Source organism: Schistocerca americana, chromosome 1, assembly GCF_021461395.2.
Source record: "Schistocerca americana isolate TAMUIC-IGC-003095 chromosome 1, iqSchAmer2.1, whole genome shotgun sequence".
Taxonomy (NCBI): domain Eukaryota; kingdom Metazoa; phylum Arthropoda; class Insecta; order Orthoptera; family Acrididae; genus Schistocerca; species Schistocerca americana.
In genome coordinates this window covers 725,167,489-725,192,980 of record NC_060119.1, presented here as the reverse complement: position 1 = coordinate 725,192,980, position 25,492 = coordinate 725,167,489, and the positions used below count along the sequence as shown (strand labels likewise).

Below are 25,492 nucleotides of genomic sequence, written 5' to 3'. Positions count from 1 at the left end.
GGAAAAGCAACTTACCACAAGAGTAGACAAAATAGACAGGGGTTGACATGATGCCCACCAATATGGGTTAGATGTTTGTTGTCCATTTTTGGTACATGCTGAAGGGATGTCTCAGCCTCTGAACAGTTCTAAGTATAATATTGATTGACTGCACCATATGTCAGTAGGTAAACTAAACTGTGAGGTGATGCCTAGAGTAAAGATGTCATTATCAATATACCTATGAAAAGTAGAAACCACATGTAGATTGAGTTCAAATTGGTGCAGTGGGTGAACAGTGTTGGAGCTAAGGCAAACCAGAAGCTAGCAAACCTTTGTGTACCTCATTTCCTTGCCATCAAGCAGGGCCTGATAGGATAAATAGATTTTAATATCACCAATGAAGAAGTTGTGGGGAAACTGACTTGAGATGTGAAAATTCTTGATGTTCTCCATATCCTGAAACAAAAGTCAAGACTTGGAGAAGTTTAATATGTCCCATCCCAATCAGTTAAAATTACTTATGCTGGCCTACATTTTGAATATGAGGTGCACCATAGTTCCTTATGTTCAGAATGTCATGCACTGCTATAAATGGCTTTGATATGGTCACATCTAGAAATGGTGTTGCAGTGGCGTACAACATGCAAAATGTGCTATACAGCACAACATATCTGAATGCAGCTTAAGGAAGTTACTAAATATATGTACATACCTGCTTCTGCATTGCACCTCAGTGCAGCCACCACAGACTCAGCTGGCCTCAAGGGTCATTCTGCTCAACAGCAGCCAGCCACACATGCAGAAAGTACCAGAAGGCATAGACACATTGATTGATTTGTTTATTGCTCCATTTCATCATTTTTGTATGTAGTTACAAACTGATATTGGACAAGTCAATTTTTGTGAATTGATGAGATGACACAACATGAATTTATGTGATGGTTGTGAATTGTATATCCACTACAACATGAATGAGATTACATACATAAAACTGAAATCAAATGGATGCATACAGATTAATGTTTTCGTGCTCTTCTCATGAACTTATATCAGTTTTCTAGTTAAAAAGCAAGAGGATTTTTACATCATTGTGTTAATCACATCTTCTCTTCTTCTTCCCCTCTCTCTCTCTCTCTCTCTCTCTCTCTCTCTCTCTCTCTCTCCCCCCCCCCCCCCTCCCTCCCCCCCCTTTTCCCGCTCCACCTCTTTTTTTTTTTTTTTTTTTTTTTTTTAAAGGAAACAAATTTACTTTAAATCATGAATCTTTTTCTTATGAATTAGCAAGAATTAATCTAAATAATTATAAATATGTACAATTTTGTGGCATCTCCGTGGCTATAGTTTACAGCTTTTGCATTTGTACAATTCTTGGATCCATATTCCAAGAAATTTAGTGCTGTTTACAGTTTCTAAATCTTTGCCAGATAACATTATGACAGGGCTTGAGGGGTGTATACTTTGTGTGTATGTAAATGCATAGTTACTGTCCTTTCTGCATTTATTATAAGAACGTTTCTGGAGAACCAATCAGTTATGTGTAACGTACATACTTTGATTTCATTCTACAGTCTTCCTTTTAATCAGAATGTTGGTGTTGTCTGCAAATTTAAGGGGTTTCTGATTCTTAAGTCATTTATGAACAGCAGGAGTAAGCTTGGACCTAGAGCAGTTCCTTGGGGCACACCATATTTAACATTTTGTTCCACTGGCTGGTACATATGTATATTATTTCCTTCTTGATATTTAAGTTCCACTATTTGTTGTCTTTTGTTCAGGTATGATTGTATATACAAGTAAGTAACAAGCAGTGGCCACAATCTGTTGTCTAAGTGTCCAGAGACTTCAGTCACAATCTACCTGTTCTAACACCCCTGATAGTACAGAATCCATTCCAACCAGTTTCATCATTTGCTAGTGCAATCCTCATTTGACAGTTTGTGTGACATGTGAACGTCCTCACTAATACAGCTCAGTCAGGTGCAGTTGCAAAAGATTTAAAATATCATATTGTGAGAGTGATTGAGACACATTCCGTTAATCTCTTACAGAATAGTGGACAGTAATCCTCTGAAAAAAAGTTAGGTTTTGAAACATTCCATCAGTTAGTTGTAACAGGGTAAGCTTGTGCCATTTCTTGATGGAATATGAAATTCATACTGGTAGAAACTTGGTTTCAAATGGAAAAGAACTTCTGAATGCCAGGATATAATGTTGTACGTAAAGACAAAGAAGATGGATTTGTGGAGTTGTTGTACTAACCAGAAATAGTGTGGATTTTAGCTGACTAACTATGGATAATGGAAATAATCCCTTTGAGGTATGTAATATTAGAACACAAGCATAAAATACTAAACATCTGTTGTGATATTATACTGAGCCCCATATTCTGAAGTTGACATGTCTTCCATAGTTTGATGGCTAAGATCATCTACCCAGCAGTTGTCAGGGGAGATTTCAATTGTCATATTACACCATGGGGAACATTAGAATTGACCAGATTGGTGTGTTGTAAAGACAGCAGTGACATTGATACCATTCAGCCCTCATGGCAGGCGAAGGATGGAGAAGGTAGTGCCATGGAGGGATGATGCATGCCAAGCTGTAATTTCAGAAGGGAAAGAAGTGCTAGGAGCATACAAAAGCATAAAAAAATTTAGTAGGGAAGAAAACTTCACTCAGGAGTCAGGCACAAGTGAAAAGAAAACTTAAAGAAAGGAAAAGATGCAGGTGAGCAGAATGCTGTAGTAAGTCAATCATCAGGCCCAGTAATGACAATCTGGAAGTACATTCATCAGTTCCATATCACTAAGGATGCTCCCCCTCCCCCCCCCCCCCCCCCCAAACTGACAAACCATCTAGTGATGGAGGAAATACTGTCTGAGATAATCCCTCCAATCATTAGAGAAACTGACCGAACCTGATCAAATCAAAAATGCAACCTTTTGCATTAACTGAGTTAGAAGTAGCAGTCAAATCATTCAAAAGTACAGCACCCCTACCAGATAATACTTGCTTTCCCGTGATCAAGTTCGTGCCTTTTCGGGCAAACATATGTTATTACAGACCTTAAACACTCTGTGAAAGGATCACATTAAGGGTACATATAGGAATATGATACATATTGCTTCCATTTTAAAGAAAAGGAAAGGTGCATCAGGAGCTGATTCACATAGACCAGTATTGTTGTTATCCTGTATACATAAAATTTTGAAACATTTGATACAACAGCATTTGGAATAGTGCCTAGAGCATTTTGAACTACACCCAACTTTCAACTAGGTTTCTGGCATGTACAGTGCACAACAGATATGTTATTGCAGCTCTGGTTGTATCATCCTATGAATAAATATTTAATGACACTTTATACAGACTTGAGTCATGCATACAACAAAGTCTTGTTACCTGTTCTTGCTCTAAAACTGAGAAACTTGCAGGTACCACAAAGTTTTGTCTGCAGACTTCTGTCCCTGTTTCAGAAAAGGATGTTAATAATGTTTTTGGATCAGGGCACTATCAGACTGAAGATGACCAGCACAGGACTGGCACAAGGATCACTTCCCTCCCCCATATTGTTTAACTTCTATATCAGTGACTCCCGTGTATCTTATCAGATAGAACTGCTATACTCCTATATGCCAAAAAATTGTGTATTTATGCTAATGATGCTTCCTTGGAGGCCATTAAAAATAACTTGAGGAAAACAATACATCACTTCAGGCACTGGTTACAGAAGAAGGAAAACAATACATCACTACAGACACTGGTTACAGAAGAATGGATTAATCATTTAATCTGGCAAGTCAGCAGGCAGTATATACACAAGACACACATTCAAAATGATTGAAACCATATAACTAGGTGAGTTCCTGATTCCCTTTAAAGGATGTGTTCAATACCTAGGCTTTCATACGAAGAACGAACTTTGATTATGCTGTCATAGAACCCATATAGAAGCCAAGAGAGAAAGTTCTCTGAATATACCTCACGCCACAACAGGAAACACATGGAGTATGGATCCTGTAATAGCTGTACATATGTATCGTGCACTCCTGTGCTCTCAGCCAGATTATTCTTATTATGTTGGATGGCACAGCCTTCAGATAACTGCTGCAGATTATCATCAGGTATCAATACGAGGCACTGTGACTATGCATAGGAGCTCAAGGATCTAATCTGACAAACACACTTTTAGTTGAAACAGTGGAAGCACCTATACTGTTACGTAAGAAAATACCTCAACAGAATTTTTTTTTTTCTGGAATGCCAATAGTGCTTTGGGGATGTGTTGAAAAATGAAATTTGTAACTTACCTTTGCATGAAAAATTTCTTTTTTTCTTCTCTTCCCAAAATCTCTTCAAGAATTTGCTGTATTTTTTCTTGTTTTCCTCTTTGCACTATTTTCAGTGCATTTTAGCTCCTTCTGATGATATGTGATTTGCAACTGGGAATTCAAAGATTACAGTTTCTTTGATGATGTCTTCTGTGATATTCTTTCTCATAAGTCCCACTTAACATCTTTTAACCAAATAATATTTACCTTTTATTATTATTATTATTTGGGAAAACTGGTAGTAGCCAACATCAGGAAAGATCAGTTTGGATTCTGGAGAAACATAGGAATGTGGGGGAAATACTGACTGTACAACTTGTCTTAGAAGACAGGTTACGGAAAGGCAAACCTATGTTTATAGCATTTATAGCAAGCTTTTGACAGCGGAGTACTCTCTTTGAAATTCTGAAGGTAGCAGGCATAAAATACATAGACGAAAGGCTATTTAGAAATTGTACAGAAAACAGGGCAGTTACAAGAGTCAAAGGCATGAAAGGGAAAATAGGGGTTGAGAAGGGAATGATACAGGGCTGTAGCATATCCCTAATACTATTCAATCTGTGCACTGAGCGAGCAGTAAAGGAAATAAAAGAAAATATTGGAATAGGAATTAAAATTCAAGGAGAAGATATAAAAACTTTGAGGTGTGCCAATGACATTGTAATTCTGTCAGAAACAGCAGTGGACCTGGAAGAGCAGTAGAATGGAATGGACAGTGTCTTGATAAGAGGATATAAACGATGTGATCAAAAGTATCCGGACACCTGGCTGAAAATTACTTACAAGTTCATGGCCCCTCCATCGGTAATGCTGGAATTCAATATGGTGTTGGCCCACCCTTAGCCTTGATGACAGCTTCCACTCTCACAGGCATACATTCAATCAGATGCTCAAAGGTTTCTAGGGGAATGGCAGCCCATTCTTCACAGAGTGCTCCACTGAGGAGGAGTATCAATGCTGGTTGGCGAGGCCTGGCATGAAGTCGGCATTCCAAAACATCCCAAAGGTTTTTCTGTAGGATTCAGGTCAGGACTCTGTGCAGACCTGTCCATTACTGGGATGTTATTGTCATGTAACCACTCTGCCAAAGGTCATGCATTATGAACTGGTACTCAATCGTGTTGAAAGGTGCAATCACCATCCCTGAATTGCTCTTCAACTGTGGGAAGGAAGAGGATGCTTAAAACATTAATGTAGGCCTGTGCTGTGATAGTGCCATGCAAAACAACAATGGTTGAAAGCTCCCTCCATGAAAAACACGAGCACACCATAACAACAACGCCTCCGGATTTTTCTGTTGATACTGCACACACTGGCAGATGACGTTCACCGGGCATTCGCCATACCCATACCTTGCCATCGGATTGCCACATTGTGTGCAATGATTCATCACTCCACACAACATTTTTCCTCTGTTCAATCATTCAGTATTTATGCTCCCTACACCAAGTGAGGTGTTGTTTGGCATTTACTGGCATGATGTGAGGCTTATGGGCAGCCACTCAACTATGAAATCCAAGTTTTCTCACCTTGCACCTAACTGTCATACTGCTTGCAGTGGATCCTGATGCAGTTTGGAATTCCTGTGTGATGGTCTGGATAGATGTCTGCCTGTTACGCATTATGACCCCCTTCAGCTGTTGCCAGTCTCTGTCAGTCAACAGTCGAGGTGGGCCTGCCTGCTTTTGTGCTGTAGGTGTCCCTTGACATTTCTACTTCACTATCACATCAGAAACAGTAGATGTTTAGGAGTGTGGTAATCTTGTGTACAGACATATGACACAATTGACACCCAATCACTTGACAATGTTCAAAGTCCGTGAGTTCCGTGGAGTGCTTCAGTCTGCTCTCTCACAGTGCCTAATGACTACTGAAGTGGGTGATATGAAGTACCTGTCAGGTGGCAGCACAATGCACCTAATATGAAAAACATAAGTTTTTTTGGGTGTCTGGACACTTTTGATCACATAGTGTAAGATGAACACCAACAAAAGCAAAACAAGGATAATGGAATGTGGTTGAATTTAATCAGGTGATATTAAGTGAATTATATTAGGAAATGAGAAGTACACGAGTTGTGTTATTTGTGAGACAAAATAACTGATGATGGCTGAAGTAGAGACAACACAAAATGTGTGCTGGCAATGGCAAGAAAAGGTTCTCTGAAATTTTTAAACATCAGACATACACTGATCAGCCAGAAAATTATGATCACTAATCTACTAGCACTATAAACCCATCTGGGTGACAGCAGAATCTTCTGGCAAGGACTGACTGCTAGTCAGATGCACATATGGTGCATTTAGTATCATTGAGTGTGCTGTCGATGTGTAAATGGGGAAGGCATGCGATCTATATGAGTTTGACCGAGGGTAGACTGTGATGGCCCAGCGACTTGGTATGAGCATTTTGGAACCTGCATGTCATGTCGGGTGTTCGAGGAGTGATGTGGTGGGTGTTTTCAACACGTGTTGAAACCAAGGTGAAAACATGTCCAGACATCATGGGGTTGGGTGGCCACCGCTCATTATAGATGTCGAACATTGTAGGCTAAGCAGTCTGGTAAAACAGGAGAGGCAGCAAACAATGGCAGAACTAACATCAGACTTTATTGCTGGGCAGTGAACAAGTGTGTCTGAACATGCAGTGCACAAAACACTCCTAATGATGGGCCTCCTCAGCCGATGACCCATACATATGCCAGTGTTAACACCATGACATCAGCAATTACAACTGAAATGGGCACATGAACATCAGCACTGGATGTTGGTCCTGTGGCAGAGCACTGTATGGTCTGATGAATCCTTATGCCTTCTTCATCATGCTCACAGGAGGGTGCAAATCCATCATCTTCCAGGGGAACAGTTCCTAGACACCTGTACTATGGGACAGAGACAAGCTTGCAGTGGCCCCATTATGCCCTGGAGAACATTCACATAGGCATCCATGGATCCAATTGAGTTGGTGCAAGGCACCAGATGGCCAAGTAGTACCATACATCACTTCATGATGATCATGTTTTCCGACTGCAGTTGCATTTTTCAACAAGGTAATGCACAATGTCAAGTCCAGGAGTGTCATGGAGTGGTTCAAGGAACACAGTGGTGAGTTCAAATTGATGTGCTGCCCCCACCCCCTTAACTTAAGGGAATTAGGAGACTTTTATGTGTGGATGCAGTGCTAGCTCTCTCCAGTGACCTACCAAGGCCTCATTGCTTCCATGTCATGAGGTGTGGCTGCTGTTATCTGTGCCTAAGGTGGACATACCAACTATTAGGTAGGTGGTCATAATGTTCTGCCTGATTATATACATTTAAATGTTAGGAAGTCTTTTCTGAAAGTATTTTTAGTGTGTGTAGTTATGTATGGAAGTGAAACATGGACAATAATCGGATTAGACATGAGGAGAATAGAAGCTTTTGAAATATGATTCTACAGAAGAATGTTGAAAATTAGATGGATAAATCACCAAACTAATGGGGAGGTGCTGAAAAGAATTGGGAAGAAATGAAGTTTGTGATGCAACCTGACTGGAAGAGGGGATCACTATATGACACTTTCTGAGACATTAATGGATCACCAGTTTAGTACTGGAGGAAGCTGTGGTAGGTAAAAATTTTAGAGGGAGACCTAGAGATGAACACAGTAAGTACATTCTTGGAGATGAAGAGGCTTGTACATGATTGAGTAGCACAGACAGCAGCATCAAACCAGTCTTCAGACTGAAGACCACAACCACAACAACAATAGTAACAACCACAACATTATTATTATTATTATTATTATCTTTCTTACAATCAAATATTTTGTAAGTCACTTTGGAATTTGTTTTGGGCAATTAACTATTCATTAGCAAAATATTAAGTGTTATTTTTGTGTATCTTTTGATGAAGTATTTTATAACTGAATCGTGAAGTTTTAAAATCTGGTCATGTGATAGTGTTATGTGCTGCATTATGTCCAGAGTATGGAGACAAGGTGACAGCATCTGATTACTACATAAGAGTATTTTACAATGTTTCTCAGGTACTTTCTCGTTGAGATCATGTAGTCTTACACACATAGCATGAAACAGAAGTTATTCTCTTACCTTCCTCAGCTATTTGCTCTTTTCTCCACTAAACAGGATACCTGTGGTTCAGGAAATAACTCCACTATCCAAAAAGAAGAGTCCCTGGAATCAAACAGCTGTTTATCCACTTAATTTCTTTCCTAGTTGTTCTATTTTTACAACACATGACAAACTAAAAACAAATATGAAAAAGTTCAGCAAATATGCTGTAGCTAAGTATATGACATTATCCCAGGACTCCCAAAGGTATGTCTGGGGGAATATCAATCTCCCAAGTGATACTTGGGAGATACATAGACCACATCAATGAATAATATTAGCCACCAAAGCAGCAGCAATTTTAGCATGATCAAAATGGTGTAAAAGGAAAGCTGAAAATAATGAATTCTGAAGTTCTGCATTTCACCTCCTTTATTTGGATTAAAACTGTTGTATAAGATGTTACTTGAAAGTGTTGTATAAAGTGAAGATTAATGACTAATATCAAAATGGGAAATATGAGCATGGCCTGAGAAGTAATACCTCCAACTGTTTTATGTGACAACTCTTAATGCTTTTTAAGTAAAACAAACTTTGTTAACATTCTACATCTTTATTCTTCATGTCTACATATTTATTTCTCTACATAGTCACTCTGGTGATGAACGTATATATCTCCCAATGAGAGGACAGTTTGTTGATACCGTCACTGTAGAATGTTTGACTTTGTTGATGGAGCCACAACCTCACCTCTTCTTGCTCTGCATCATCATTATCAAAATGAAGTCCTCAAATGTGTTCTTTAAGTTTTGGAAACAGATGAAAATTGGATGGGGCAAAATTGGGACTGTATAGAAGACAACCCATGGCATTGAACTGTTGCAGCTGTGGCAGAGCTTATGCAGTCTGACATTGTCATGCTGAAGGAGTCTGCCATTGTCATGCTGAAGGAGAGTGTTCTCCTTGCATAGACATGCTCTTAAAATTCAATCTTTCAGGTTCGTTATGGTCTCACAGTGCCTTGCAGAGTTTATGGTGGTGTCTTTAAGCATGAATTCCAAATTCACTACACTTTGAACCTCCCAGAACACTGTGAGCATCCCTTTGCCTGCTGATGGCATGCTCTTGAACTTTTTTGGTGTCAGTGATCATTTATGGCAAAACTCCACTGATGCTCTCTTGTTTTCAGGGTCAAAATTTTGAAACCTGCTTTCATCACCTGTCAAAATGTTGTTAAGGTACCCATCATCTTCATGCCCAAAAAACAAACAAAATTGTTGACAGATGTCCAGTCTCATCTGTTTCATATTAGGTGCAAGCATTCTAGGCACCCACAGTGCACACAGTTTCCTGTACCATAGTTCTGCAATAATGGGTTGTACATGTTCTCATAATATGTCAAACTTACCCAAGAGCTACATCTGTGTTGTTCGATGATTTTCTCTGATGAGTTCATCAAACCACTTTCAAAAAATCTCATCATTTGCCATATGCGGTCATCCATTCCAGGCTGTGTCAGATACATTGAGGTCAGCACCATTGTTTCCTTCATTACAAGTGCAAACAACCCAACATCATACATTACTGATGTTAATACAATCATCACCACAGACAGTTTTTATTCTGTTATGTATTTCAAATGGAGGTACATTTTCTGAGATTAGGAACTCAAATACAGCACACTATTTCTCATGCACCAATATAGTTATGTTACACACCACCATGTTACATGCTACAACTCAGAGCCCTCTAGTGGCAGGGGTTGTAATTTATGTCAAAAAAAGTGGAAATGTCCACCTAGTTATATGCAAGACATGTAACACCTCAACCAATGTTGAGAACAGAATAAAAATTTCAGAGGCATTATTTCTCAGTATGCCTTCAAAGATATGTGATGAGAGAAAATGACCGCTGAAGTGAAATGGAGCTACACTATTTGGAAATCTAAAAATATGTATGCATTCAAGTCTGGATACCATGTGATGTTGACGATGATAAGATGTGTGGGCACATGACAGCAAGGTCTTTAATGCCCCCATGAGACGTCAAAGAAATGGCTGCATAATAGTAAGTGGTATCACATTGTTGTGAAAGCATATGTAAGGTTATTCTGAGGACATATAAGGTAGTTTTTTTATGAAGATAAATTTAACCAGCCAGAGGTCAGTGCAAAATACAAAGGCAGATTTGAAGGAGTAGTAACACAAATGATAATATTAATCAACAAAGGAGACTTAAAAGACTTGGGGAATAAGAGATCAGAGAAGTCATAAAATAAGTAGACAAGATGCAAATAAAAACCTGTAAACAATAGGGCAGAATTACATGGCATAAACAAAGAAATTGTACAATGAATTTCTGATGCGACTAGCATGTTTGCTTGCATTGCATACTGTGTCTTACATTCCAACAGTATCTTGTAATGTCAAACACAACATGTATAATACGTACTTGTCAGTACTGTTTGAATATACATTTGATGACCAATTATGGTCATCTGAGACAAAACAGTAGTTAGTATAAAGTTGTACCCTATCATTAGGTTGCTACTAAAGCAGTAAGCACTTTATAAACATACAGGAAAATTAAAATTTTGTGATTAACTGGAGCCTCAGTCTACACATATTCCTTTTGTGGTTAATGTTTTTGCAGCTGAATTTTCTAAACATGTTTCAGACATTGACTGAAACCTTCACCATGTCACTATGTATTCTGTAGAAAAGTTACAAGTCTCTCCCACAGTGTTGATATTCCCACTGATTGCTAGGCTTCCCTCATCTTGGGATGATCTTTGCAAAATTAATAAAGGAATAGGGAGATAGTAACATACGTATATTTTGATCCAGTGTCTGAAATGGACTTGGACAGACCCATTATATAAGCTTTCTGCATGACAAGCATATGCCTTGTTTGAAATTGAATTCCAGCACAGTTTTAATTCGTCAAGAATGCTTGACTCATCAGTTCAAGACAAGTATCCAACCAATTTATATGATGAGTCCTCTTCAATATCTTTTTAACTGAGTCTTTGATTTCATATTGGATTTGCTCCATCAGAATGCTAGATGTAACATAATGACTATCACTTTATAAAGTAATAACAAAGTTTTTCTTTTTGTGCAGTTAGAAAAACAACCAGAGGAGTACAATGAAGATGATATAAGAGCAGTAAAAGAGTATGAAGAGAAGGTTGCTTTTCTTATGAGTGAACGTGAAAGGTATCGACAGATGTTGGAGTCAGAATTCAAAACACTTTCAAATACAGTTAGGGTAAGAATTGATCCCACTTTATACTTAAAGCAAGGTATATTTTTTGTGTCCATTGCTGTAACAAATACTTATTATTATTTCTTTTAATAGGAGGGAATGCTGAAATTTGATAATCAACTTTCTGAGTTATTTCTTTTAAAGATTTTAATACAGTCTTGCATAGATCAAGCAATGCTCAAAATACTGAGAGCACGACAGAGATGCCATCAGAGAATGTTATTAGACAGGCAGGAGAAAGAAATTATGTAAGTAAAGAGGTACTACTTTGTATTCATACGTATATGTTACATAGTGAATAATTTTGAAGTAAAGCTAACAACTCACTGAATAGTAGAGGTGTTGCATCATTGACAGGCATGCAAACAAGACTGAAAACTTCACTAGCTTTTTCAAAGTAGAGCATATGTGCAAACGCGCATGCGCGCACACAAACACACACACACACACACACACACACACACACACACACACACACACACACACAGACAGACACACACACATCTGTGCACCTACATTGTGTGGCTGAATTCAGAATTCAGCTGCCCTAGAATAGTGTGTGTTGGTGTGTGGTGGGGGGCCGGAGAAGGGGGGGGGGGGGGGTGCTCAATCTTGGATAAGGTTTTGTTCAAAAACTAGATAAATTTTCAAGTTTGTTTGCATGCCTGTCAATGATTGAACGTCTCTACAGTTTGGTGAGTTGTTATCTTTGCTCCTAAGTTACGCACACTCTTCTAGAACTTTCCATACCATATCCTAAATGTTACTATATGGTTCAATAAGTACTTGGTGCTTATAATTAAAGTGCAGCTACTCACAAATGCCCAGTGTGGCCCAGAAATATTACATGTCAGCAAAACTTGATAGATATACCAACACGTTGATGTGGGAACAATTTATGCTGGAAAACAAATTAGTTCAAGTTATGGCCATCAGTTGCAAATCTGTTGCTGTACACTGGTATGACATCAAAAGTATCATTTCAAAAGCCATAACTTGAGGGAACAGTATGGCTATCGAGAAGACAGACCGTTTGCTGTTAGTGAAACTGTGTGTGATTATGTGAACAGCAGCAACTACAGTGATGCATTGAGAGAGCATCAATGACTGAAAGGTCTGAGGAGAGGCCCAATGGCATTAAATGCTTTAAAGAATATGATAAAGAAATTCAAAAATTGATGTGGGACCTGGAAGATGAAGGCATCCTATCCTAGTGGAAGTTATTGACAGGGTTACTGTTGCTGTGACTGACCCCGCAGCACATGTTCCAGTTAGTGCTAGTGCTCATACAGTGACATGAGAATTGTCTAACCCATGTTCAACAGTGCGGAAAGTATTGCAGCCTATTTTACTCTAGTACCATTGTAAGATCCATATGGTGCATGAACTGAAAGATCTTAATCTACAGCAACATTCTGAATTTGCTGTCCAGTTTCTGGAATGGATTAAAGCTGGACATTTGGTTGGACAGTATTCTATGGAGGGACGAGGCACAAAATACGCTGCAGGATACAGTGAATATTACTGCCAAATCTGGGATACTGTTGAATCACATGTTGCCCATGAAGAGCCATTGCATGTGCTGTGTGTGATTGTGTGGTGTGGATTCATAAGTCCCTTTGTCTACAGTCTGTTCTTCTATGAAGAGAATCCACCCAGAGGCCTGTCAGGTGTACTGTAATGTCTGCACATTATTGAGACCTTCATGTACAGCATGTGATTCCTGCTTTCAAAGAGCATAACTGTGTGGAAACCACTGTTTTCATACAAGATGTGGCAACACCTCATGTTGCTCATCCATATCTGCTTAATGCAATCTTCCACAAACATTTTATCTCCAGAGTTTTTCCAAATGCATAGTCTGCAAGACCACCTGATCTGAATCAATATGATACTTGGCTCTGGGGATACCTGAAAGTGTTTACCAGGGACAAATTTGGTCTCTAGCTGATCTGAAGGCCAGTATCCAGGAACACATTGCTCAGATTCCACCAGAATCATGTCATTTCACAGATGCAGCGTGTCTCAACATCTCCAGCACCCATATTGAACAAATTGTGTAAGTGGTGGTTAATAATAAAATCAACATTATGCCTTTCTCACTTGTTTGAACTTTTCTGCCCTTGTCTTCTAACTAATCCATTACATAAGGAAATATTTTTATATGTCTGTCTTAAATTCACAGTGCCAGATTTGCACCTGGTGGCCAAAACTGGAACTAATGACTTTTTCCAGCATAGATTTGTTCCGCAATTACAGCTCACACTGGACCTCTGCAAGTCTCTGCACTTTAATTAAAATAGAGGATATGTATTTAAATGATCCTTTCATATGATTAAAAAAATAAAATTAAAAATAAATAAATCTCTAGTAAGACGGCTATAAATAGTTAAAAAGCTTCTTTATATATGGTATTGAATTTTTCTGCATGGTAACTGTTTTCTTTGAGCAAAATTCAACAAAGTTGTGTGTGAAGTACCTTTCTCAGGCTGTTAATGCAAATAAATCACATCTTAGCACCAATGGTGTTATTATTAGTTCATCTTCCTTTCAACTTAATTTCAGCTGCTTTCCACAAATGTCAAACTGAAAAGTTATTGGTTCTAGCAGGGATGCAACAATGCTAGATTTTTCACAGCATATAAATCTTCACACTTATCACTATTGGTAATATCAAAGTTACTACACAGAAAAGCAGTGTTTTTCAATAAGAACATCTTCCATCCAGTATTTCAGACCAATAAAATGCCTTGCATAACATGGAGTGAGATGCTAATATGAGGATAGTGAGAAAACAGTATAAAAACAAAGGGAAGTTGAAACTGAAGGAAGAAAAAAGATAAACCCAAAAAGCTGGTGTGCTTGCTATGAAAAGATGGAGTGATCTCAGTGTTCACTTCAGCTCTGCCATGATAATGTACTAGTGAAAAATCAAATTAAAATCAGGATCTGACTTTCTATACCCAGATACATGATAGATGCTGGTAACATTAAAAAATGCATTAAACAAAGCTTCATCTGCATTTTCTTTGAAAATAAATATCCCTCTAGAAATACCTGTAACCCCCCCAAAACCGAGAGACATCATTAATTATTCATAAAATACTCAACTGTTATTTCATTACATGCTAATCAGTAATGTAATCCTACATATATTATGGTTCAATAATGTAAATGAAGAGATAAAAAAATATCTACTCATCAAGCAATGGCAGGGGGAACATACACCCAAAAGGATTTAACTTTTACAAGCTTTCAGAGCCAGTGGCTCCATCTTCTGGTAGATAGCAACCCTCCTTACCCTTAATTTTGAAAATTAAATTAAAATTCCATCTCACATTCATGTGGTCTCTCTGGTATTAACCATTTGGCATCTTTGTTAATATACATCTCCTTAATCTTCCTGAGTACAGGGATACAGGGTGCATTGCCTTACAGTGTGGCATCTTTTCTGTCACATAGGGCACCTCATAAACCAATGAAATTTCTTTTTATCCTTATTATACTATGCATTCAACAGGTGGCCTTAAAAACAACACCAAATTAACTATGTTATATCATCTATCAAACAGGTCTTCCTTTTTTTTTTTTTGCTTATGCAGTTCTAGTTAACCTGCTCCATATTTCTCCTCTTCCATTGTTTTTCACTTTTCTCCCATAATAGGGCATTCTATTCATTGCAAAAAGTGATCATCTGTTTATCCCTTCTGGACAAATACACTTGTGTTGCCAGATGTGACATCACACATACAGCAGTTTTTCAAACTCTTTTATCATGTCAACTCACTTTGTATGCTGCTAAATGTGAAAATATTTCTGCTATCTTTCAGACTTTTTATTTCATTGGGCAAATTATCAAAATGTTCTATGGACTGAGTATTACATTCCTTTCTATGCCAAACTTAGAAAGAAGTGCAAATTATTTTTCCTTCTGGTATTGTATAGGTGAATAGCACACTTTCAAACTGCAATGGGTCATTGAAAAGAAATTCTGTGAGTGAATAAATGTAAAGCAAGGCTGTAGGTAATACTCCCAATTGTTTAAGCAGATGCTTGCAATAGATATGTTACTGAACTGCCCATATGTTTTTTGTATAAGTGAAGAGCTACAGCCAAGAACTTAAAACCTTAAATCTTGTTTATTATTTTCTTTTGATAAACTATTTGATAGTAGGTTGGATATTTTTGGCAGTACAAGAAATGTGTTGAATTTAGAACTGGCATTAGGCTCATTGCAGAATTCACCCTCATCAACATTTCTTAAGCACTCTTTTTGCTGCACCATACAGATAAACATATCAACTCAGTATCAGTCTCTCTCTCTCTCTCTCTCTCTTTCTCTCTCTCTCTCTCTCTCTCTCTCTTCCCTGTCCCCCCCCCTTTTCCTCCCACCTATCCCCCTTCTCCTAGCTCATATCCTGGATGTGCTCTTGTGCTTATTCCAATTAATGAATTTTTATGCCAACCTGGTGTGCTCACATTGGAGAATATTTCAGCCAAGAATAAAATCAGAAGTGTTTTGACTTCAAGAAAAAGGATGAAGAACCAGTCTCTCTATGCTCCTCTATGCAGTCCTTTAGTTTTATTTCCTTCGGTTGCCTAGGTGCAACATCTGGGACATGGTTATCTGTTTTCTTTATATAATCTGTTGTAAAAAGTACATTCTTGCAATAAAGCATCAACTTTGTGAGGTGATCCTTCAACAACTGGTTTTTCATTTGAAAAGTTAAGATGCACAGTGGCCCACTTAAGATGTCTGTGCAGAATACAAGGTTTGCATGAATATGTAACACTGCATTGAATCACATTTTTAGAGAAGTACAGTAAACATGGAAAATGAAGAAGAAAGTGGAGTACAGAGTAAAAAATATGAACAAAGTTTGAAATTATACTAAAGTTATTAAATGAAATAAATGTCTTTAAACAGCAACACTCTTCAATATTTAATAACTTACAAACTGTTTGTCATTGAATATTAGCTGAAATCTAACTACTGTACCTGTGATGGTTTAGTCACAACATCTGCAAGCTGTTTCTTTGTATCAACACTTGATATGCTAGTTTTGCCAACAGTGACTGCTTTGTGGACATTTAAATCTCTTATTTTAATGGGCTTTGTTATTCAGTCAAACTACAGATTCTTTGTAAGTTATACTGTGTCTTCTCTGTAAACTTTTAAATTGGGCACTATGTTAAGCTGACTGAGGTCAATTAGGTGAGACATTTAATCCAGATGTTTTCTCAGCTACCTCACTAGCTGTAACACTGTGCCTCTATTGTGCATATAGCAATTGACATTTGTTAGCAATTGATCCAGTAACACAGGCATAACAGATTGCATTATGATATGCTGGATTTTCTAGCATCTTAAGTACAACTGGTACTGCATGTACTGTATCACATACAATTCCACACATCAGAACCAAAAGAACCTCCACTGCCTACCTGTAAGGCACGACAACATTAAAGGATCCTTCTTCTGTATTTTGAGATGCTAAAGGCCTATAATCACTCATAGAAAAAAGTTCTTTTTTGTGTAATGAAACTGAATGATTTGCATGCATCCATCTTCCTTTTGATGAATTTTGAAATAAAAGAGCTTCCACTATTTGTATGTAAGGGAAAACAACATGTGTGACCCTTCTTCTGTATCACCATCTTTAATTATTAGATATGCTAGAGGCTGCAGGGTTGCAGCTACTCATAGCAAAGTATTCTGAAATATTCTTCGCATAATGAAACTAACAGATTTGTGTACAACCATCTTCCTTTTAATGAATTTTGAGGTCCACGTAAAATGAGACTGGCTTTGTAGTAATTTTGAATGCTTCCTTCAAATAACTTAAGAATCTATGAAGTTCATACTCACTGTTAGCCACCACTGAGCCATCATCAACATAAAATACAAATAATACTTTATTAGAAACTGGGGTCCACAGAGAAACTGGGATCAGTTTCATTTCCTTCAAATCCCTACTCAATTATGTAGCCATTGATAGTTTTATTCCCTCAAAAGAGTACTTGTTTTATTTCATAAAGACCTATCTTCAAATGAAAAACTGTATCAGTACCATCATTATATCCCTCAAGTTGTTTCATGTAGTTAGTCTCTTGCAAGACACCATAAAAAAGCAGTGGACCTACTCATCTATGTGAGTAAGCTTCATATTTTCATTTGCAGCAATATTCGAGTGTTTGAATAGTGAATGTATGTGTTACAGGCTTAAGAATATTGCCATAATCAATACCTTTTTGCTGTGAAATACATTAAATTTCTAGTCTAACGTTAAACATATGAACTGAACTGTATGAATTCACTTTTATTTTGTACACACATTAACATGGAATGGCTCTTTTTCCTGCAGAAAGACACAAGTTTAACTATCTTGCAGTACTTTTTATTTCTTGATGCATTGCTTCCTACCATTTATTTTTTCATTTTAGTGTATAGCTTTTTGAAACTATTGTGACTTTTTACAGTCTGCAATAGAAGCAGCTAGTTAATGTTCTGTATTTACATGCTTGATCTTTAGTTCACACATGAGTGTTTGGCAGAAGGTTAAGAGAATCACCTACACACTATTTCTCTGCCATTCCACTCTTGATTAGTACATGGAAAAAATTAACACACAAATATTTCAATGTAAACTTATTTTATGATTTTGGTCATTTCTCTCTAAGTAAATGGGAGTCAACAAAATATTTTGGCATTTGGAGGAGGAAGCTGATGATAGTAATCTTCTGAAAATATTTTGCCACAGTGAAAAATGCCTTTGTTTTAATGATTTTTCACCCCACCTAGCTTATGACATCCATGACACTCTCTCACCTAGTTTGTTATAGACAAAATGAGATGTCTTATTTGCGCTTTCTTGATTTCCTCCATTAGTTCTATCTGGATGGATTCCATACCATGCAGTAGCACTCCAGGTACACTGACAGAACTAATGGAGGCACAAGTTGTCATATACTTAGCTTTAAAAGCACTGATTTTTGAATGCAGTTCCTCTGATTACTGATTTTTTTCCATTTTCTGTCCTCACAACAGTCCTGCCATTACTTGTCCACATATTTTGTAGCAGAAATTTGGAGAGCACACTGTTAAAAGCTTGTAACCTTTCATAGGTGAGATCCCTGCATTGTCAGATCTGACTTCATGTGTTCCCTCTTCACTCTGAAGATATTTGATCTTTTCCTGTATGATGCAAACTTCGCTATTAGATCTCAGCATCCTACATCCCATCCTACAACTTCTACTGATATCATTATTTGTTAAATGTATGCCTAGCATAATCCTTATCCTGAAACCAAATATGCTGTTGTTTTCTCATTGTTATTAAGCACTATAAACTGGACCACTCTCTGATGGCTCTCACATTTGCAGTCTACTCAATAATCACCCTCATTCTTACTTTTCTGATAAAAAATTTATGCCTGTTCCTTTTTTTAATAATTTCTGCCCTCCCTTGGGTAGCCATCCTGCCTCAAAAACACATAATTCAATTGGTTTTCTCTTCTAGCATCTCTTAGCTCATATTCTCTGTGAGTCAGACTTTCAGTTCTTTCACTTTCCTGTGAGCAAAAACTCCTTCCTTCTTTGTCCTCCTACCCCCCTCCTCAAGATTTTCTTTTAAGAGTCAACCCTTTTTAAAAATGGTAATCAATGTACTGATTAATTGGATTCATGCTCTGAACATGTATCATGTATAATTGGACATAACCTACTTGTCACAGTTGCGTGCCCCTCTTGTGTAAATTCATCTAAATTCTTGTTCTTACTGAGGCTTCATTTCATGAACATATGCTATATTCCCCTTGTCTTATATGGAACTTCAAATATAGGAACTTCAATCTAAGCTTTTTCCTGAGACCATTCAGACCAAAACTTCACTTTAAAGGCTTCCTTTGAGCAAGTTGTAAATTACATGCAGTTCACTATAAACCATGGTCATTGGTAGTCATACCTAAGACATTCTTTCTTTAAAGATTCTCAGGAACAAGACTGCACAAACATTTCCTTCAGATTTTAAAACTCAGTATCAGTGTTTTAACCTATGACTACCGTGTAATGAGAACTCATCACAATAACTCTCCTTTGACTTCCAGTTCCTATTGATTTTCTTTAGAACTTTTTCATGCCTCATCTTATGGTATCCTCTAAGATAACACTTCTGCTTGAATAACACCCTATTTTTCTCTGAACTTTCTGTTGAGCAGTGGCTTTACTCTATAAAATGTGTGTACCTTGTGGGGTAGTCTTGGGGAAAACAAGGGTAAATTTCCCTTTCTCAACATAGAAAGATAAGCTTTCTTGATAGCCTTGCTATTTTCCAACTGCTGGAGTCATAGCTATAGTCATGGCTTCCATTTATTATGGGGCTCATTTAGGATCTGTGTCAAAAATAGCTGATGTGTTATGTCTGTCTGAGTACCATATAAATATGGACAAAAGAGAGGATAAATCTGTTGTTGGTGCACTTATTCCTCTCACTGTTTATATATAATGAATTTGTGACTCCTCACTTCCAGTAATTAGGTATTATATTTTCTTACCAGTTCTGTTTATGAATTTTTACAGCCACTGCTGCCAAATATTTTCAACTGCTTGGCTGTTTCCTACATTGAATTCATCTGCTCCAGCAGATGGGTTATTTTTCATTTTAAATATTGCTTCCACCACTTCCAGCTAGTTAGCTATCTGCCTTCTTGGTACTAGAATGTGCAGTTCCTTATCCATGAGAGGGTATCTCCTTTACAGTTTAACAAAGTACCATCTCCATTACACTTCAGTGATGTATCAAAATACCTTTGGAATTTTTGTAATATTTGGATTTATCACTAACAGCTCAACACTAGGAAATGCTGCCAATTTGATACATTCATTTTGAGTTCTTCAGTGTACTAGCTTTTATTCCCATCTTTTGTTATTCTGATATCCAGATTATCCTGGATTTCTGCTTCTCAGCTACTGGCACCTGTTCACTTCATATTTTTGTCTGCCTGTAAATAGATAGACTCGTGTCTACTACACTTGGTCTTCCCCTGGTTTTGCATGACGTAAGGTGTACCTTACTCAATTCACAGAAACCATCATTTAACTATTCAAGAAGCTACTGATGAATTCTAGCGTGCATGAGGGATTCTGTGTGCAGGAAAGACCTGAACTGTGCAAAATCAGACTTGGATGTTGCATCATGGCAGTGTGCTGCCTCACACATCACTCCTTGTCCACAGCTATCTTCCAAAACATCACATTCCTGCTGTGTCCCACCTACTATATTCTCAGGCCTAGCCTCACTGGACTTTTCCCTGTTTCACCTAACTTAAAATTGCTCTGAATAGATGTTGGTTCCAAACCACAGAGGAGATTCAGGGCAATGCAACTAGAGACGCATACACCATCACAGAAAATGTATTGCAGGATTCTATCCAGAAGAGAATGGTGTATTGCCAGGAGTAGGGACTATTTTGAAGGCAACAGTGGTTAAAGTGTTGCATGCTTAAATGTTGTACAATAGGCAATAAATGTGTTATACAAATGTTCAGTTTATTTTTGAACCCACCACATATATCCTCATAGCCTGCTCATTGTAAGCCAACTTGTGCCTTAGAATCATGTATTATGATTAGATTTGCACAGCTACTTGGATTTCCAGGCTATTCAGAAAATAAGACATCTTTTTTTGGGACAAAATTGTACAGTCTCTAAACTTCATGGATAATTTGTTATGTATTCAACCTGACAGGATGGAATATCCTTCTTTCCATGAGGCTGACCAGTTCTTCAGCTTTGTTTGTCAACATTAGAATATTCAATGTTCCCATTAAATAGTCTGTCTAAATCTTGTTCTGGTAATTTGTGTAACATAATATTGTGAACTGTCACTGATACCACCTTGATACTATTGTTCTGAGTGCTTTGTTTTACACCCAAGACCCCTTTTTGTTTTGAGAACATGGTTTTTTTGACCACTATTCTGCAACATCTAATGTGACTTTACCTCACCCCTTTTCATTGTCACTTTCTGGAGTCTGTAAAGGTCTTCACAGCTATCATAATCATCTTGGGGTACATAAAGTCCCCACTGTACTTTCCCAGTACAGAAAATCCCCTACTACATGTTGTTGTCTGATGTGGACAAGGGATAGGATTTGTGAGAGACTCAAGTAACAGAATGAGAAAGCAGTTAAGCTTGCTTGAAATTGTTGTTGTTCCAATCTTCAGTCCAAAGACTGGTTTGATGCAGCTCTCCATGATAGTGTATTCTGTATGAGACTATTTATCCCTAAATAACTACTGCAACCTACATCTTTCTGAATCTGCTTACCATACTCATCTCTTTGTCTCCCTCTACAATATTTACCACCCACATTTCCCTCCAATACTAAGTTTGTGTTCCTTTGATGTCTCAAAATGTGTCCTATCAACTGATCTCTTCTTTTGGTCAAGTTGTGCCAAAATTTCCTGTCTTCCCAATTCTATTCAGCACCTCCCCATTAGTTACATGATCTACCCCTCTAATCTTCACATTCTTCTGCAGCACCACATTTTGGAACCTTCTATTCTCTTTTTGTCTAAACTGTTTATTATCCACATTTCACTGCCACACATTGCTACACTCTAGACAAATACTTTCAGAAAAGATTTACTAACTTTTAAATCTATATTCAATGTTAAGAAACTTATATTTTCCAGAAACGTTTTTCTTGCCATTGCAGGTCTACATTTTATTTGCTCTCTGCTTCAGCCATCATCAGTTATTTCACAGGCCAAATAGCATAACTCATGCCCTACGTTAAGTGTCTCATTTCCTAATGTAATTCTGTCAGCATCACCAGATTTAATTTTATTACATTTAGTTATCCTTGTTTTGCTTTTGTTCACATTCATCTTAATCTTCCTTTCAAGACAATGTTCATTCCATTCAACTGCTTTTCCAAGTCCTTTGTTGTCTCTGACAGAATTACAATGTCATCGCCAAACCTCTCAGTTTATTATTATTATTATTATTTATTTTCAGTGAACTTTAATTCCTATTCCAAATTTTTTTTTGGTCTCCTTTGTGCTTATGTCCTCAGAGTCTTTTACAGAATCAAACCGTCTTGGTTTTCAAGCCACATCAATTCCAAAAAAATTCTCTAGCTTGTGATGGCTAGCTCTGCCATTGTCATCAGGAGTAAAACTGCTGACTACCAGGGTTGGTACTATTTCCCACTTATATTCCTATGGTATGGCCACTGGCACCAATCAGAGAGGGCCAAAACAATGCATGTGCGGATTGCAACTTTGAGCAGCTCATAACAGCTCTGGCCCCGGGCTAAGTGATGTCAGGTGGTGCAAGGGACCTGCATCATGTTTGGGACTGCCACTCTCATGTCCCTACAAGTGTCAAGCATCCAAAGCCCGCCCCCATGCCGTACTCAGTTTGTAGCCCTGATGTCTATTGAAATTATTGCTGTTCATTCTAATCTCAGCCGCCACTTTTTATGGAGTCCCAGTATGTAGACAACATGAGTCAAGACTCATGTGTTTACAAACTGTATTTCTTGTCTGTTTTTGAGGCAATGCTTAGCTGTGGCTGACTTGTTGAGCTCCCTTTGCTTAGTATGTCTTGTGCTTGGTACAGCGCTCCACAACTGTGTGAATTGTCTGGCCTATGTAGGTGCTGCCACACTTGCAAGGGACACCATACACACTGGACACATGAAGCGCGATGTCATCTTTAACAGGTCGCAACATATCTCGTATCTTGGGGAAGGGCAGGAAAACTGGTCTCAGTCGATGTCTTTGCACTTCACATCCTAACTTGCTCCTCGTTGTCCCACAATAAGGCAAGGAACCCACTAGCTTGGCTTCTTCTGCTGATTCACGAGGTGTGCTTCCTTGGTAACATCTGAAAGCATTTGTAATTTCTCTTTTGCTTTAGCCATTCTCCCTGAACACGTGCCTCAAGTGCTGCAATTCAGACTGTATGTGGTCATCGTCAGAAATAACTTTGGCTCTGTGTATTAATGTGTTCAGGACCACTTTCTTGTGTACATGGCGATGAAAACTGCTGGTGTTCAAATATTGATTGGTGTGTGTCAGTCTCCTGTACACTGAATGACCAAGCTGGCCTCCTGCCTTCTGCTCAACTAAAACATCTAAGAATGGTAGCTTGCCATCCTTCTCAATCTTGATGGTAAATTTAATGTTGGAGTAGACAAATACACTGCTGCAGTGTATTTTCACCATGAGGCTATATCAGGAAGGAAGCAAAATGGACACAACACTGCAGAGTTCAGAGCCTGCTCCTCAAAGTGCTCCATGAAGAAACCACACAAGGCATCAAACAGTGCAGGTGGATCAGATTCCTTCCAACCACTTATTTGTTTACTAATTATCTCATAGGTAATTGCCTCATTGTGGGACTGTGTTGCTAGCTCAGAATTTGGCTCATTTTCTTGCACACACAAAGTTTTTCTCACTTTGCTTGTTTTTTATTTTATATTACCACATCTCACTTGGATAGAAGAGAGCACAGCTTATTACTGCATTAGCTGAAGCAATAATGAAGGAATAAGTACAGGCTTGCAATTGTAAAACAACAATGTGATTGGTGCACTTTACTCACATGTGCACACACTGAGGGGTTGAGAAAGTTCTTAACACAATAATTTTTAAGGTAGACCTTTAAAAAGATGTTGCTGCCATAAATTATGTTAAAAATTTATTAAATTTAGCAAAAATTTCAGTAATTAACTCACAGCTTTTGTTTAAAAAATCTTGAATGTTCAAATTTCAGTCATAATAATAGTCTTCATGTTAGTTAATTATGTTTTAAGGCAGTATACAAAATTTCAACTCTCTATGTATAGTTTTTAAAGAGTTTATACTAGAACATAAAAAAGTGAACTTTCTGGAACATCAAGTTAGACTTAAACCTTGTTTCTGTATCTAAAATACATAACACTAAATAGCCCAGGTCCACAATGATCTTGTTTATCCTCCTTTTTTTTTAGAAGTATTCTTCTTATTCCTGTTTCTCTGGTGGTTTTCAACACTGATTTCTATGCTTTGAAGAGTCTCCTGCTAACAACTGGCAATTAAAGCTGTTTGTATATTGAGTCCACCAGGAATTTTCATCAATTTCATAAACTTATACATTGACACTGCCCCATCATTGAAACATACCTATTTCCAGCATACCTATTTCCAACATATTTAATCCCACCAGAACAGTTTCTGATGTATGTTTCCAAATACATTTCTTAAAATTCTCATTTTGGTTTTCAGGTGTACCATGTAAAAACTTCACTAACAATTTTGTGTCAGTAAGATCCCTATACATAAGTTTTACAACTTCCATTGTAGCAAATAGCAAAGAATGGTTATGGTTGTGGATCTTACCTTGAGTAGTAACCCTCTGGCACCTACCCATGACTAACTGCCAGGTGGGCATAGTGCATGACAAGGTTTGTCATCTATGTAAGTTCTATGAAGGAAGATAGCCCATAGTACCTTTCTTAAAGGATATAATTTGATACATTTTAAAAGATTTTCATTACCACTAAAATACACAGAAAAATTCCTGAAGTCTTTGCTAGGGGCCCATGCAGAACTTCTGCAACTAATTCCATTACTTCGCTATAAACACAAATGTTAGCAGTAAAACAATGACTAAACTATCTGAATAAACAAAAGTGAAGCATCCATGATAGTTTCATAGGTTACTCATCATGAGAGATTAAAAATTCATAAAAAACAAATGAGTGAGAACCAAATTTTATTTTGTACTTTGACACAGCTGTCTGCATGAGATGGGGGTGCCATCAAGGGTGCTGTCACTTTTAAATTCCTTTAATTTTCCTGCTCCTTTTG

At 37.7% G+C, this 25,492-nt stretch overlaps 1 protein-coding gene across 1 annotated transcript in view; it reads left to right on the top strand.

Moving 5' to 3' along the window:
* The window catches only part of LOC124593850 (cilia- and flagella-associated protein 43), a 219,326-nt gene that overhangs the window by 26,499 nt on the left and 167,335 nt on the right, over window positions 1–25,492 (top strand). The window contains exons 7-8 of the mRNA XM_047132200.1: window positions 11,488–11,634; window positions 11,725–11,879. Coding sequence (XP_046988156.1) covers window positions 11,488–11,634; window positions 11,725–11,879 — 302 coding nt within the window. The remainder of the gene's footprint in view (window positions 1–11,487; window positions 11,635–11,724; window positions 11,880–25,492) is intronic.